Genomic DNA, 15,281 nt, shown 5'->3' with positions numbered 1-15,281 from the left:
TACTGAACCTGAATCACTAATAAAAAATATTTATTCTATAATACGTCAGTTCAAATCTTTATCTATTTTTAAATACGAATAAACTTATTTTATTTTATGGATAAAAATCTTTTTTATTTGAGTCCTTCATCATGATTAATTATTAGATTAGTTCTAAATAAGGTTCGCAATATCATACCGTACCGATATTTCGACCTGGGCTCGGTATCGATATGGTACGGTGTACCGAGCGATACATCCAGGTGTACCAAGCACTGTAGCATTGCTACAGTGCGGACCGGTACCGGGCGGTCTGTGTACCATTGGCCCGTCGGATCGGTACGTACCGCCCGTATCGGGCGGTATGATTCGGTATGACAGACACTTGTTCTAATATCATTTATCATGATTTGACCCCATGAAATAATAGACTATTAGTTTATTGAGTCCGAATGATGAAATAATAGACTATTAGTTTATTGAGTCCGAATGATTCTTAAATTAATAATAATGCATATACCAAGTCCTGAATCAATCTGTATCTTTAGCCACTTCAAGATGTGAGATTGAATTTAGGAGCGTAATGCATGAAAGATTGCTTAGCATTTATTTCGCTTGCTTGCAAAGGATGGTTCATGTTTCAGTACATGGTGAAAGTATGCTACTATTTGCAGGAAGCATTACTTGACGTTGCTTGCTTACATCAATTTAGATGATAGGTTGCAACAGAGATGCTAAGCCTGAGATACAAGTGATCTGATGTGACTTCAAATACAATATATGAGTAGGTCTCATGATAGAACACATCACTCCTGAAACGAGAAAAAGAGACAACCAGAGAGCTAAAAACATGACACTTACACAAGGTCTTTAAAACCGAAACAAGCAACTTGAATTATCCCTTAAATCATGTTCTTGCCCTTGTATGACATTACAGTACTCCAATAGAGTAGAAGTTGTAGATAAGTCGTGTTTCTAGTAGGTTTTAGAAAAAATTTCTCAAGTAGCATTTCCACATCAACTATGATAAAGCAACCCAGCTTCGATCGGAATGGTGCAGCATGACAGTCATCTGATGAAAATAACAGAGCTCAATCGAGAAAGATTATCATGGATGAGCTGCGATTGTCATTCTTCAGCAGCACTAGCAGCACTTAGATCCACGCTGAGATCAAGAGTCTGCAATGAAAAAAAGGCTGTAAGAACTAGTTCGGCACAATCGCAAAATATATCCATGACGACTTAAGATTAGACTTCAAAATTATGAAATATGAAAGCAACACTGAGCACTCCACAGGAGCTACATAACATCAAGAAAATTTCTAGATATCGAGCTGAAGGGTGAGAACAAGAAGGCCAGAGCATTTGATTTAAAATCCGAGTAGATATCTGGCCAAGAAAAATCCAGAGATATAAATAATAGTTGCAAAGCAGCTTGAAAACTGTGGGTGCTGTCTTTGTTCAGTCATGCCAATGCCTTCTTTTAATGTCACTGGATTTCAAACAACAAACATGGTTAATTGGGCAATAGAGCGGAAGGTTGGGGTTTCCTGCACAGCTTATGCCAGCTGCAGGTTTGGACGATACTGTAATCACTTGTCAAACCATGGTCAAGTACCGTGTAGTGTGCATGATATGTGTTGGCATGGTGTCACATTGCATGATATGCACAATGAGCATCATCACACAGACAGCAGCATTTTTTAAGGTGATGGTGTAAGTGATCATGCTAGGCATGATTTATGAAGCCATCATTGAATAGGAAACGTGGTTACTCCCATTGGATTAGGGCTTCAAGCATGACCTGTTTGGCCAGTTTGTGATACTGAGGCTTACACTATACATCATCAGGCTAACATCAACATGCCTTCAAGGAGACTAATATTAGCAACTGTCAACTGGGTACCAAGGCATTAATATCACATAAAGACAAAGACCATGCTCAGAAACTGAAATAAATAGAACAATACAAAACCATTACCTTTCCAGTGATCATGGTATACATGGACAGCACGTCCATGACGGTTGACTCAAAATGGGTTGTAGCATCATAACTCTGCAAATATTGGACTATGTTAAAAGGTGGCCAATTTGAGTTGAGAAACACTATGAGGTAACTAAGAATGCATCTTCGATGCTTACAGTTGAGATGAAGCAATTATCCAGCGAGGGTTCATTGACAGGCTCATATATGTCATAAGTCTCAAAAAATAGCTCATCCACAGGCCCAAGAAGATCAATCCCAGGCTTTAGTTCCACTTCTGGCCTATCAGTCTCAGCTTCTGTTGAGACAAAGGCGATAAACTTCCCTTTGGGGGCAACGTTATGCGAGTAAGAACAACAAAATAGATACCTGTTGAACCACAAGATATGGAATGAAGAAACACAATACACCTTGAACAAAAAGAAAAAAAAAAGAAGACCAAAAAGAATTCTATGCATATGATGTAAAAAATGATATGCTTCTAGATAACATACATGTCAGACTTGCGTCCAAGTTGCTTCTGTGGCAATATAACCTGTGCTGAATGAGACTCATCGGTATTTGGGATCGGATGGCTCATAATGGCAATCGCCCTTGCAACCTTTCCCACCTTCCTAACCTATCCATTGAAAGTTTAGTAAAGATGTTATTGAACTTTGGAAATCTTATCAGCAGCAAATATTCATTCAAGCAGCAGTTCCTTGCACACAGTACAGTCCTGTTAAATTTACCATCAAATATAGAACAATTCCATTTCAATGTGAAAATAATGGAACCTTACCTTGTTTGGTAGGTACGAAGGATCACAAACAACTTTCTTGCATCGAGCTGTTTCTCCTTCAGATGTCACACCACAAGCTTTTCCTTCCATATCAAATTCGACCTGGACAAGGTTGAGGAATGTTAGCTATGATAAAGCATGAAACTATGGTAATACTACATCAATAAATATGACAGTCTGGTTGTTTTCTGCTTCCATAATCTTTAACACGATGATAAGCATGCAGTGATGCAAATGGCTACCTTGCATTCTAGTTTATTCAACATGTATGTCCCACCATAAACAGCACTAAGGCGCGCAAAAGCCTGTAATTCCAGCAAAAACTCGAGAATCAGAAAAATATTTTCTCAATGTCTAAGAAAGTGAATGACTAACCTGTGGTAACTCCCCTAATCCATACAAAGGGTATATGTATGGTGAGCCTCCTTGGAAACGAGCTAAAGATTCTTCATATAACTGTTACATATAGAAACCAACATTAGTTTTAGCAGCATGCCACAACGAAAAAATAAAAAACCAAGTGAGTTTATGAATGATAATTAGCAGTTCTTGCTTATATACAAGAACAATGATAAAGAAGCACACATGCATTGATATGGAATTGTCTTGACCTGACCTGACCTGAGATGACTAACTCATCAATTTGATAAACTTCGAACTATGTGGTCCAAACTACTTGATCCCAAGTTAACCAACACATCTAACCCTATAGACTTGCTTAATTCTCCTCTTTAATTCAATGTGGGACTAAACTATCAGATCACAATCTCCCCAATCTAAGACTTGATGTCCTCATCAAGATCTTAATATAACCCAGAATCAAACTAATGCATTCGAGGCTCGACCCAATGGTGGCTCCATATGTACCTCCAGCCTCATCCACATGTATCCTCTTTTACTTGTGTCCCTTACCATGTCCAATACTAGATCCATTCGGACACTATTTGTTGAGTCTGCCCTATGAACCAACTCAGTCCTTCCAAATCTGATACAGAACAAGACTACAGTGTACCTAGCAACAACATGACAGATACATGCACATAGTAGATGGGAAGGCCACCAAAGATGAAACTGACAAGAAAACGTTGATTGTGTTAAAGAAGCACAAATTATCAGCTGCAAAACCCTCGAAGGGTGGTCTCTGTAAGTTAGAATAAACAAGTATAAAAAACCTTCTGGTTATTGGTTTGTGTTGAATCTGAATGATGAAGAGATTCAAGATATATAGCATAGAGTTTTTGTGGAAGATTGAATACGGATAATTTGTAATCCATTTATTAATTCATAAAATAGTAATTTTTACTGTTCAGAAATAAAAATTGAACACACTGTTTACCAGAAGTTGCCCAAGTAGAGGACAGTATTTGACTTCTAAAGAATTTTTAAAAAAGTCATCACAAGCAGCATTTACCTTAATCCTTTTCACAGTATCAAGTGCAGGCTCATTTAGATACTGATCATCTCGATGAAGAGCCAAGGCATGGCCAATAAAATCAACAGTGTTATCATCCAAACCAAATTTTCTGACCAACAAAAAAAAATTTCATAGTTAATTGCTAGTGGAAGGACTAGAAAGATTGTTGTGATAGAAACAGATAATTGAGCAGATGTTTTATAATAAAACAGACCTAATAATCAAATAATGGAACTCTGGAACAAGGCACTGAAGCAATAATTTTTAACAATGAATAAAAAACCATGATCCAGAAAAAAAAATATAGATTTATTGCAAGACAGAGAATGTTATAGCCAAATGTCCATTTATTGATAATAACCATAATGTAAAAAATGGAAAGGGTTCTATTTAATTTAGAATTGGACTCTTGATTGATTGAATTCTAATTTAGTTATTTTAGGATTTTTGATCCAGTGTAGGAGTCAGCTATACCCTCTATAAATTCCCTAGCAAACCACTCTCTTCTAAATCTTTCTCGTATGTTGAAGAGAGTGTGGCCACATGAAAGGGTATTAGTATTGCCATAAGGAGTTCTCGACCTAGAAATCTTATTTCTTTTCCATTGATTCCCCACATCTTGCATGATTTTTATTTGATTTGTTGATCAAACAATGTTACTGGATTAAGAGAGTATTCTCATTGTTAGATTACCCCTTCTTTTCAACATCTCCTGCACTCGTGATGTAGGACGTGTTTGCGATGAAAAGAATTTCCTACCAATGGAATAAAAAATGCAATAAACCATAAGAGAATACCCACGAGATAAATTCTTTTGTCGTCACTCTTGTAAGGTCCAATCCTTCATGCGTTTTTGGATCACTTTCATCATAATTTTGGACATAAATGAAGAATTTTCGAGCTCGCCGCTTCTCAAACAACCCCATCAATGGAGATTTCAATGCCTCCATATCAGTGGCAGGAACCTTGTGGATCTGTTCCAATCACAAAGGAGCAGCAGATGTTGGATGTAAGCTTCTTCAGAAGCCAACAAATGTGAAATTACAACATAATGATGACAGCAGAAAGGAAAAAGACGAGTGATACCTTTCCCTTATTAAAGACATAGCTCCCATCCACAGCTTTGAAAGACAGATACTTTGTGACATCAGTATGTATAAGTGTGCGTACCAAAGTACCATTAGCCATCATAAACTAGCCACATAAAGATTAATAGGTTACAAGATCAACAACAATAAAAACATGCATGGATCAATAAAATAGTTTGAGCACCAAAAATGATTTCATTGTCTTTATCAAATAATTCCATCAAATAATAAAACATTCCTTAAGAGTTCAAAATTTGGTTAAAATTTTAATTAGTGAAAGTAAGGCTCTAGTACATATGGTCTACTATCTAATATATGAAATAAAAGGAAAATCACCAGCAGAGATAAAGACCAAAAAATAAGATATATTTAGACACGCTTCGTGCATGGATGATAGTCAGAGGCTTCTATTTACAAATTTTATATTGTTCTTGGCCCTAACATATTAGAAGCTATAGCAACCCATACTATGTGATATAAAAATACCCTTGAACAACAGTTCAAGCATCTAAATGCTGAGCCATATTTGTGTAATGCAAACCTTTCAACATTTGTTAAGATTTGTCATACGAATTGTACTCCACCAATGTTTCTTTTTCAGGGAAAACTTCTAACAGATGGCCGAGTGCAGTAGGTTTGCATCAATGCATAGTTTGGGAAGGGTCAATGCATATAACCTTTCCTCAAGTAGAGATGTTTTTGGATAGCGCAAATCCTATTGACTAAAACTTACTTCAAGTTTCTACCATGCTCCACAGATTTACTTTCCCTATCTTCTTGACACTGCTTTTGTAATTTTATAAGCAGCCATTTCTGCACCTAAAGTCTGCTTTTGCCTTTGCATCTTTGAATCAACCTTTGTCTGTGAACATTTTGTTGCTGCATAACTGGATTTGTTCCTTAGTACCACTGATGCACATGACATGCATTCAGAAAATGTCTTATGCTGCTTTTTTCCTTTTATTGTTGGGGTGAGACAAAACAGCAGGCGCTGCATTGCTGCTATTTATCATGGAATTTAGACAATTTATCCAAACTATGTGATATAAAGTACAGCTCAAAGTAAAAACTAAATTTCATTATTTAAGCAGTTATACTGTCCTTTTATCATGATGATGTTCTTTAATAAATGGAAATGAAAAAACTTAAATGATTAGAACTAGTTGATCCCAGAAGCACTAATAATGTGTCTACATGCTGAAAAAGAACCCTCATTATATTGGCAGATCCCACACGTTGGATCAGGTTGAGCTTACACTTACACTCTTGCTTGTTTCCTTATTTTGTGATATAACATTATCTCTTAAATTTTCGTGTTTCTTCTACAACCAGCAGCAACATCATCCGAACTAGCCATAATAAAGTGTTTGCTGTCATAAATGTTCTTCTATCATATTAACCATCTAATATTTTGCCACTTCAGATTGGTACTTCTGTAAGGATGCTCTTAAAGGGCATTCAACGTGTGAAAGAAAGTTTGCAAGTGCTTAAGTTCAAAAACCAATACCTTAGCCTTCATCTCATTTCTATCATAGTCCAGGTTATTCTACTGATGAACCAAAAATTGTATAGGAAACAACATAAGGTATGAACTAAGGCATAATGTGTATGTGTATATATGTAAAAGCAAAAGTTGTTTTTTCCTTGTTGAATGATTATGAATATCAGTCCCTTCGGAGACAATCAGTAATATTTAATTAAACGTGTTATAAACAAGATATAGAGGGGAAGCTTTGGCATCATGGTTAGGTTGCTCCCTTCACAAGTAGGGTTAAAGTGGAAAAAGACAAAAAAAAAAAAAAAAGCCTCCCTGCAAACAGGGGTAAAGATGCATACATTGTCCCTCGAACTTTGCATCGGCATGAATTTCATACATTGTACCACCTTTTCTTTATTCTTTTATTTCATACAAAAACAATGCTAATCTCTGTTGTGATTGTAACACCAAAGCTTAGGGAACGAACAGAGGAACAAACCTTTGGAATCATGTCGACATTGTAATCTCTGCTAGGTCCGAGTTGTGCTGGAGGTTTATCACTACCTCTGAACCTTTTCCAGAGCTACCAAAGAATATAACAATTTATTAAGTACCTGGAAAATGTAAGATATCTAATACCCTATTATTTCTCACTGCAAATACAACTCTAGATTGAAAATAAAAAAAGGGTATTAGACACCGATCACAAAATACATTCAATCTCCTTTTCTTCATGGTTTTTTTATACAAAAACAATACCAAATAATAGCTATCTTTTTCTACTTTAAAAGATCTGAAAACCATCATTTGTTTTCATCTAAAGGTGAAATGACTTCTCTTTTATCAACTAAAGCTTTCTATCTAGCAAAGGTACATTAGATGAATGAGAGGATTTGAGAAACAATGACAATGACATATTCAAGAAGGTCCAAATGTTGGACAGGTTTATGATCTAAAGCATTGAATGTAATGAGTTTCAGATTCATGCCTGGATGAGATTAAGTGATGTTGACTCTCCTCCATAATATTCGTTTCTATCCATATGTAGGACCTGTTAACAGATGCAAGTAAATTTGTTTCAGAAAATAATAAAATGATGCTAACAAAAAAAAAACAATGAGAATTTAAAAGCATATCATGATTTCTCAGCAGAAGATCTACACATTTTTACCATACAAAATTTACAAACATAACATTTTTATCAAAAGCTATGCCTAGTATTATCTCAAATCTCTCTGTGAATAACACTGTCTACAATCAGCAGGGTAATTCCAAAACATATGACAATGGATTTCCCAATAACCAGTACGAAAAGAATTTTTGAAAGTGGTTTATGATATTGCTCAGATTGACACATAATCAAAGTAACAAGGATTTCCAGTGACATTCAAGTGAGTTGAGCACTAATTATAACAATTTCATTAAAACTCCAATTAGTTTTCTTAGTAGTTCATATGTTTGATGAAAACATTATTCAAATTTTCTTTTAAGAATTCAAGATCCAGTCGAAATGGTCAGGGCCAACTTACTTGAGATTAGACACCACTGTAATCCAAAAACTAACATACTTCGTTGTGGGCCAAGCCTATCATATGTCACATGACTCTTCCAATCCTTAACAAAATGGGATCATTCTTAGTCCATTTCTTTTTCATTCCATGTCCATGAATATTTTCAACATCTTCCCTTTCATTTGTGGCTTGTTTACCTTTGCCTTTCTCTTGCTCTCAAGGGTTCATACTCATTCATATATTTTGAGCACTATGAAGTGATTTACTCATCTATGTTGACCGTTACGATATGCCTCATCTTTACTCAATCAAGCCACAGCTTGACATGGGTTATCTAATCCATGGCTCACTTGATCAACCTAACTTAGCTTCAGTCACTTTCTACAATTTTCGACTCATTCAGCTGTTGTGGCACAACTCATCTATTTTCAGCCTAGACACAGTTAGACATGGGCTATCTAACCCTTAAGGATCACTCGATCAACCTAACTTAGCTTCAGTCACTTTCTACAATTTCCATCTCATTCAGCTATTGCGATGTGACCCATCTTTGCTCGATCAAACCACATCTTGACTTAAGTTACCTACCCATCTGGTTCACTTGATCAATCCGACTTAACCTCACTCACTTTCTTCAATTTTTGTTTCATTCAGATCAATTTTTTGTTCATTTGGCTATGACACTATGTTAGAATGTTTTTTAAGATTTCAAGCCCTAGTGGAATTGGTCAAAACTAACACATACGAGATTGAACACCAATACAACTCAAATGCTTAAGCTATTAGATTGTGGGTCGAACCCATTATATGTCACCTGACTCTGCTAGTTGTTTACAATGTATAACTATTTGTCAGTCCATCTTTTTCATTTCAAACACATGACTTTATTCAACAAACAGGAAGTAAATACAATCATTTGTCAAGAGGGCAATCCTTCGCATAAAAGTAAGCTTGCTCCGTAGCATCGAAATCCAAGAACGAATCTTGATCTCAGAAACAGGATACTAGCCTGCTGATGGGCGTGAGTGGCATTGAAATTGGACGATCAAGTGAAACCCTTAAGAACAAATGAGATCAGGCGACAATAATCCCACTTAAACAATAAAGACAAAGAAACGACGTGTACTTGACATCAAAATTAGAAGCATGGCACTCGGCAGTACACATCATAATTCACCATTCCAAAGTCATTTCTGCGACTTAACGAAACAACAACAGAATAAGCAGAAAGAAGCACCAACCCACATGCGGAAAAGAGTATAAAAGAACATATTATAGAATCTGAAACGCAGGTCGAGACCAAGAAAACAAGAAACGGAAGAACAAAATTTGATCACAGAAACGGAGTCTAGCCAACCGATAGGCGTCGGCAGCATCGATATCGGACGATCGAGTGAAACCCCCGTGAACAAATGAGATGAGGAGACAAAAAATCACACTTAAACAATAAAGTCAAAGAAGCAACATATAGTCCAGACCAAAGTTCGAAGCATCGCACTCAGCGGAACACATCAAGATCCAACCTTTCGGTCAGTTCAGCTACTTAACGAAGCAACACGCAGAAAGAATCACCAACCTATATGCAGAAAAGACCAAAAAAACAAAACAGATTCCAGAATAGGAAACGCAGGTCGAGACCAAGAAAACAAGATCGAAGAAACGGGATCCTAGCCAGCCGATAATCCAAATGAGATCAGGAGAAGGGCGGGTCAAGAGGAGACCTTGAGGCCGTCGACTGAGAGGAGGCCGCTGAGGATGCACTCCTTCAGCCCGGTCCCCAGGACGATCACGTCGTACTCCTCATCCATGGCGAGGACGGGATACCACCGAGGTAGGGCGAGGGCTGGAGATCTATCTGCGAGAGATTGAAGGGGGGATAAAAGGGAAAAGGAAGGAGACAACAATACGAGAACACAGGGAAATGCCTTCCTCGAGGAGGAAGTCTACCCCGGAGAGGAGTAGATTTTTATATATTTAATAAAAACAATTTTTCTTAGGACAAATAATGTCGGACATAATCCCCCTTTAAATAATTAAAATTTATCCACACTCTAAATATCAGTATATTTTTTTACGGAATGGTAACTCAGATATTCGTTTTTTTTATCTATGTGGGTTTTCTTTTTTACTTACATGAAATATTATATTTGATAATTATTATATTTTTAATTAAATAATTTGTTCATAGACGTTAAAATTCAAGAAAAAACTCTAATTTTATTAATTAATTAATATAAAATTATATATATATATATAATTAATTAATTATTAAAATTTTAATAAATATTCAAATCATTTTAGGAAAAGATTAAGAACGTTTTCGTACCATTAAGAAAAAAAAGGCACCCATAAGGTTAAAAAAAAAACAACAACAACCACAGTGAAAGCTTTTTTTATTTTCTTAATATTTCTACCAATATAATAATTAAGCGAGAGATTCAGCGTGTATCGATCTCGATTAGAAAATTCATACTGGCGTCAAATAATAATCATTTCAAGCAGGTTAAATTACAATATTATATGTCTCATGTAAGTTGTTTATTATTATTATTATTATTATTATTATTATTATTATATATTCTAAACTTTAATTTAGAGGAATAAACACTACAATCACTTTCTTCCATACATTATTATAATAATAGATCGCTCTCAATATTCAATAAATTTTAGCCAGCTGACATCATCGTTATAAATATTTATAGTTTTGTAAGAGAAAATTGGTGGACTCAAAATAGGTTGCATTAATTGTTAATCTAAGCATCAACATCAATCTGGATTAACTTAAACGAGGGTTAATTATATAGATCTTTTTAGTATCTTGATCTTTAGATTTATAAATTTATATTAAGATCCTATAGACCTCTTTAGCATCTCAATTTTTAAACTTATAAAATATATATTAAAATTTATATAGCTATAAAAGTGAAATAGTTAATCTTATTTATTTTAGCATTCTCAATCTTACAAACGAAAGATATAATACATAATAATATGTTTATAAATAATATAAAAATGATGAGTAAAAAGATAATTTTGATGATGATGGACGATAACATCATGGATTGACTGTTATAACAGTGGTGAATGATATGATTTCGACTTTATCAATATCACGAATGAAATGAAAACGATAAGCAAAAAGTAATTTTGATTTGATCTATATATTTCGTCGGTAAAATAGATAGTGTACAAATAAATGAGATTACATGTTTTATTTTATAAAAATTTTAAGATAATTTTTTAAATCTAGAAATCAAAATACTGTACAGATTTTAATATAAATTTTTTAAATCTAAGAGTCTAATCTCGATCTTTCTTTTTCCTTTTCCTAACAATAAAAATCTTGCACTGTTTTATGTTGCATCAAATCAACAAGACCTCAACCTAATTATGATAGTTTAACCTTATAAATTATATAAAGATTGACCGGTTCTTATGTACAATATTTAATGGGAGATCAACATTTATGGGTGACTCTCTCTCTCTCTCAACACTAAATCTTTCATTTCTCCTATTTCATTCCTTGATTTCGTGAATACATTTCGAGCTGCTTTCATCAAGCGAACGAGTGGAGTTCTATGTACCATATCTGCACAAGATTGAGCTATCTATTAAGGATTTTTTATTACACAAAAATCATGGTTCATTGCATCTTGTGGATCGATTTGGGAACACTTACCTTACCTAACAGGGAGGGAGGCCTCTTGTTCTTAGGAACCTTCATATTTAGAGAATCATTTCAATAAATGAGAGGGAATCTATACCAAAATGACTAAAGGCTTTTCCTTGGCTCCACTGAACAGGTCTGGGTTTGATTAGGTTTATTGGAGATGGGTTTAACATATATATATATATATACATATATATATATATATAACTAATGTTTTGACATATACACAATGTGCAAAAGATATTGGCTTGTTAAGCTCTCCTTTTCTTAATCATTCTGTGAAGTAACATAATTTTTTTTGCTTAAAAAAAAGATCTGAACCATCACTGTGCCAAGAAAGCAAATAACAAAGTTTAGAAGACCCATTGTAGAGAAATGAGAACTCCAATATCTAAGATGTCAGCCTTTCCTAATTATCCCCATTTGTTTGAGATAAAAGTCAGCTTGGTGAGTTCATGAAAAACTTGAAGAAGATATAATATGCATTATATGTTAGAACTCCAAAGGAAAATAAGAGGGGATCTATCTCTAATATATCTTTTCCTTACCTTCCATCTCTAGAATTTTTGGGTGGACTAGTTTCATCCCCACCTTTCCAGTCACAACAGCAACAACAAAAGAAAGCATGTGATTTGAAGAACAGTAGACCTGCCTTCCTATCAAGAGATTGATTCATTGCACACAACTATAAATCAACGCACAACCTATATCAGAATGTAAATGAATAATGTAGTTTTTTCTGGGTTTTCTTGACATTTAAAATATGATAATTACACACAACTATAAATCAATGCACAACTATAAACAAGAGATTGATTTATTACACAAAACTACTAATCAACGCACAATCTATATTTGAGTTTCTTTGGCAGGTTGATAAATTTTTTTTATTTATTAATATTTTTAAAAGATAAAAAAGTTGAAGTATAAATAGATTTATATCTCAAAGTCTTAACAAAAGGGAGATGCTCTTAGAGTGTTTTTTTAATGAAAATAAAGGTTGATAGAAAAAAATTTTAGGATTTATAAGAGAGAGTACAAAGATAATTTGAGACTGAGTTTAAATTAACCCAAGATATTTATTCTCTGTATTTTATTATTCTCATATGATAAAAAAATTTATATTTTTTTATGAATATAAATAAGAAGTGCCGAATCATATAAATTTTGTATGAACTATTTTGAATTTATATTTTATTACTAAGTTATTTTTTTAATATCAAGGACGTCATTTGTATGAACTATTTTGAATTTATATTTTATTACTAAGTTATTTTTTTAATATCAAGGACGTCAAGAAGGATCTATCACCGCCGAAGGAAGCCCCTTCTTCTCTTCGTTGCCTCTGAGGGATCTCTAACTTCTCCACGGAAGGCCAACCGGAATGAATGATCATCTTGAAATATTTGTAATAATTTAAATTTGATTAAAATTAGATTAAGTGTTTAAGTTAGATTAAAAATTTATGTTTGATTAGAAGTAGAAAACTATTGATCTGAGGTTATAAATAAGAAAACATTCTGCCGAGAGCAACTTTAGAGTAAATAAAGCTTTTTTTTACTTTTTTATCTTCTCTCTTCTCAATCTCTTATTTTTTCGTCAAAAGATTACTTCCTCCCAACAGTTCATACATCAATACTGGAGAATTTATGCATACTCTCACCACTGCAGGAAAAGTACAATACTTCGATAGGGATCGTCAACAGAGATTTTTGTCACCTCATCGAAATGCATCCTTCATTCACGAGTGTATTGGTTCAAAGATTTAGCTGACTTGACTGACTCTTTTTATCCATATGTCCTTTTCAGAGTTTTCTTCATGTGTGATATTGATCAATATGATAGAAAGAAAAGCGAATTAGTACATTCGTAAAAGTCTAAACGATATAAAGAAATCAGTTTGCAATATAAAAAAAAAGTACTAAGGAAATACAAACTAAGTTTTATAGTCGTTCAATCATCGTGATCTACATTCACTCCTGATTCATCTTTTATCGAGGTCATCGGCATCTACTAATGATTTTCCTTTAATGGGTGAAGACTAACTATCATTTTACACTCTTTCTTATTTTTATAAATTTAGGAGACACTCCTTACAAGCCTTACACCTCTCTTAAATGATCTCAAAACTAGAAAGCAAGGAGGAGAACTTCAGCAATTTTACAACCCAGAATAACAACCCCTTTTCTGTTTTAATTCGTGCTCTTCCATGCAAGAATAGTTGGGGTATTTATAGACCCAAAATGACTCTAAAATTAGAGCCAAAAAAGGTCTCATCCCGGGTTTCCTTGGTTCTAGCGGTACCACCGCTTGTGTTGGGTGGTACCATCGCTTGTGTTGGGTGGTACCACCACCCAATGGGCAGTACCATTGCCTAGTCTGGTGGTACCATCGCTCAGACTAGCAGTATCACTGCCTAGACTAGCGGTATCACCGCTTAACACTAAGCGATACCATCGCCTAAACTAATGGTATTATCATCCATACTAGTGGTACCACCATCCAATTTGGTAGTACTATCGCCTAACACGGTCTCGAATATTGTGTCTTGGAGACTGAGCCTTTAGCGGTGCCATCGCTTGGATCGGTGGTGCCACCACCTGACCCAACGTTTGGGTCACTGAATGAGCTTTTCTCTTGGCCCAAAAGAGTCCTAATTCTAACCTAGTTGGTCCCTAATTGAGTTGACTTAATTATATTATAAACCAATCTAATTACAACTAAAACTACTTCACTCTAGACAATTATTACAAAGTATTAATCACATGTTGTGCGGTATGTCATTGGTTCATCGGCACTTCGTCCAATCCTTCAGCGTATCGTCCTCTTTTGTGGCCTTTTGCCTAATCAGCATGCTGATCTCCGCAACTCCGATCTCCTTGACATAATATCTGCTCTTCTAGGCCCGATGCTCAAACTCATGGCACGAAGCCTTCTACCGATATGTCGACTGATCTTGCGGTTCAACGTCCAATCTTCTAACATGTTCCATTCCAGCCCAATATTGATTATTCCTGCACTCTTCTTAATTGAAGCTAGTCCTGCGTCACTCAAAACACAGATTAGATTATAATATTATCAATTGGTTTCATCAATAAAATCCGAGATTCAACAATCTTTCTCTTTTTGATGATGACGAAGTTAACCTTAATTCCCCCTATCAATATGTCATATTGATAAAATTTTTGAATTCATAAAATTATAAGTATTTCATTATTGCATGCATCATGAATATTAAAAGAACCAATTAATTATATTATTGCAGGTAACATCAAAATATCCAAGTACATCATCATATGCATGATCGTTATCATAACTTCTCCTTTGTCATCAATAAAATAGAGAAGTGCAACTATCAAGTTTTTAAGATATAA

The 15,281-nt window shown here is 34.7% G+C and overlaps 1 protein-coding gene across 1 annotated transcript; it reads right to left on the bottom strand.

Annotated features, from left to right (window-relative positions):
* Nucleotides 1-848: 848 nt before the first annotated feature.
* LOC103988129 (guanosine nucleotide diphosphate dissociation inhibitor 2) lies at nt 849-10,179 on the bottom strand. Its single transcript, XM_009406657.3, has 13 exons — nt 9,956-10,179; nt 7,712-7,774; nt 7,223-7,306; nt 5,245-5,352; nt 4,960-5,132; nt 4,156-4,267; nt 3,120-3,200; nt 2,987-3,049; nt 2,745-2,846; nt 2,458-2,582; nt 2,122-2,332; nt 1,961-2,035; nt 849-1,158 (listed from the first exon to the last, which is right to left on the bottom strand). The coding sequence occupies exons 1-13, from the start codon at nt 10,040-10,042 to the stop codon at nt 1,108-1,110; spliced, it is 1,335 nt and encodes a 444-aa protein (XP_009404932.2). The 5' UTR covers nt 10,043-10,179; the 3' UTR covers nt 849-1,107.
* Nucleotides 10,180-15,281: the final 5,102 nt, after the last annotated feature.

The sequence above is a fragment of the Musa acuminata genome, chromosome BXJ2-6 (assembly GCF_036884655.1).
Source record: "Musa acuminata AAA Group cultivar baxijiao chromosome BXJ2-6, Cavendish_Baxijiao_AAA, whole genome shotgun sequence".
Lineage (NCBI taxonomy): Eukaryota > Viridiplantae > Streptophyta > Magnoliopsida > Zingiberales > Musaceae > Musa > Musa acuminata.
This window is presented reverse-complemented; position numbering and strand designations above follow the sequence as displayed.